The sequence below is a fragment of the Bidens hawaiensis genome, unplaced genomic scaffold (assembly GCF_021521415.1).
Source record: "Bidens hawaiensis isolate Kalapana, Puna unplaced genomic scaffold, B.hawaiensis_p1.1 tig00003760_1, whole genome shotgun sequence".
Lineage (NCBI taxonomy): Eukaryota > Viridiplantae > Streptophyta > Magnoliopsida > Asterales > Asteraceae > Bidens > Bidens hawaiensis.
The window spans coordinates 562,450-564,620 of record NW_027491216.1 but is presented as its reverse complement, the minus strand read 5'-3'; the positions used below and the strand labels follow the sequence as shown (position 1 = coordinate 564,620).

Genomic DNA, 2,171 nt, shown 5'->3' with positions numbered 1-2,171 from the left:
AAAACAAGTTAACATAGCATCTATGATGTTTTGCTAAAATTCAATATATGAAGTATTCAGAGAACTATGAATAACAAAATTACTTAAACTTGAGATCTGTCTAACCTTCCATTTTCCGCTTTCCCTTTTCTCACGGTGAAGCACATGGCTCATACTAATAGACAATAGCCTGATTATACAATACAAAAAAATCACCATTTAGTTTTCGATTGAACGACTTGTTTGGATAACAATTTCAAAATAGCATAACCGTTCAAGCTAATAACGCAAAATCCAAAGGAAAAAGAAAATCTACAGCCAAAGAAACCCAAGATCTAGATTGCAATAAATAGTTGGAATGCTTACCTTGTTTATATACTTGAATCCAACGTCTCCTGTCAAGCCGGCTTACATCCTCCCTCATGTTTCAGCGATGTCAAGCTCGTTGGAAGAATGACGGAAAAGGGTTTTTGAGGGTTAGGTTAAAGAGAGAAATTTAGGATAAGGGGGAAATCAGAGTGGGAAATTTTGGGGGTAGCGGGAATTTTTTTTAGGAGAGGAGATTTAGGCGGTGTTTGTTTTTATTCGGAAGCTCTTCTACACCTCTTTTGTCTGCGTCGCGCAGACCACGCACAAACGTTGTAGTCTGAAGAGTGTTTGTGTTGTAGAAGACATTTCATTTAAAAAGGTCTGCGCGCCCTCTTATTCTAGAAGAGCTGGACCTATCACTTCTTGCATCTTCTTCAGTCTTCCAAACCTTCAGACTTAAAACAAAATATTTTCCTCTCCTCCAATCTCTAACCCTAATCGTCGCCCCCTCTCCTCCACCACCACCGACGACCTCCACCACCACCGGCGACCTCCAATCTCCAACCCTAACCCTAACCGCTGCTACAGTGCTGCGCCACCGCTGCTACAGTGCTGCTACAATACTGTTATAGTGTTGCGCCGCCGTTCCTCCACCACCGCGAACTCCACCACCGGAATCTTTGTCAAGGTAAGCTTGTATTAGATTTGTACATTAAAACAATTATTGTGTTTGGGTTTGATTTCTTGTATTAGATTTGTTATATGTATTTTGAATATTTATTATGTTTTTTGTTTGATTTCTTATAGTAGATTTGTACATTGAAACAATTATTGTTTTCTATCTTAGGATTAAGTTAGGAATCTTGTTAGATATATGCTTAGGTTTAGGTTTTGTTGTTTATTAATGTTGACTGACTACTTGATTATTGATTATGTTTTGGTTTGATTTTTTGTATTAGATTTGTACATTGAAACAATTATTGTTTTCTATCTTAGGATTAACTTATGAATCTTGTTAGATATATACTTAGGTTTAGGTTTTGTTGTTGAATATTGATTATGTTTAGGTTTTGTTGTTGATTAATAGAAATGGGAGAGAAACAACAATGGTCAAATGCGCATCTAAAATGCTTATTAGAGACTTCCATTGAAGAGGTAAATAAGGTGGGTAGAAAAGGTTTGAGTTTGCAAAAAGATTCATGGAACAACTTAGGGCGTGTTCTTAAGGAAAAGTTTGGATTGGAGTTGAATCAAAAACAAATGAAAAATGCCTATGATAATCTTAAAGCCAAATACATAGGATGGGTGTATTTAAAAAACAAAACCGGCAACCTTTACAATGCTCAAACGAACACGTTCACCTTAACAAATGAGGAATGGGAGGAATTTAAGAAGGTATGTTCATATATTTTATTTTTTTAATATCTAGTTATAAACAAAACTTATGCCATTTTCTACTTTGGGTTTAGGGACATCCAAAGGCTGCATCATTAAAAACAACCCCGTTGCCATTTCCAAATCTTTGTGCATGATTATTTGATGGTAATACTGCCACTAGGAATCGCAAGTGGACCTCAACCCAAACATCAGTGGTTGGTTCCACCTTTTCTTGTTGTCATCGGGTCCAACAACTTATGATTATGGACAACGTTTTTGTTGACACTGAAGATGATGATGCTGGCACTATTCCTGACCCGACTCCTAACCCTACTATTGAGTCTACTCATGAGCCTACACCTGAGCCTACCCCCGAGCCTACCCCTGAGCCTAATCCAAATAAAAGGGCCAAAACCTCAAAGTCATCATCTGTCACTATTGATGATTTAGCAGTTGATGTTCAAAAGGCCTTACAATATTTGCTTAAAGGCAAAGATGGGCCTACA

At 37.4% G+C, this 2,171-nt stretch overlaps 1 protein-coding gene across 1 annotated transcript; it reads left to right on the top strand.

Annotated features, from left to right (window-relative positions):
• The first annotated feature begins 1,377 nt into the window (after nucleotides 1-1,377).
• On the top strand, nucleotides 1,378-1,820 carry LOC143624297 (L10-interacting MYB domain-containing protein-like). Its single transcript, XM_077094998.1, has 2 exons — nucleotides 1,378-1,683; nucleotides 1,758-1,820. Exons 1-2 carry the CDS (start codon nucleotides 1,378-1,380, stop codon nucleotides 1,818-1,820), a joined length of 369 nt encoding a protein of 122 aa, XP_076951113.1.
• Nucleotides 1,821-2,171: the final 351 nt, after the last annotated feature.

Excerpts from the sequence above, each read along its gene's own strand:
- LOC143624297 (XM_077094998.1), top strand. The coding sequence starts at position 1,378 with ATGGGAGAGAAACAACAATGGTCAAATGCGCATCTAAAATGCTTATTA. Across the intron at positions 1,684-1,757 it reads AATGGGAGGAATTTAAGAAG|GGACATCCAAAGGCTGCATC; the intron begins GTATGTTCATAT and ends CTTTGGGTTTAG.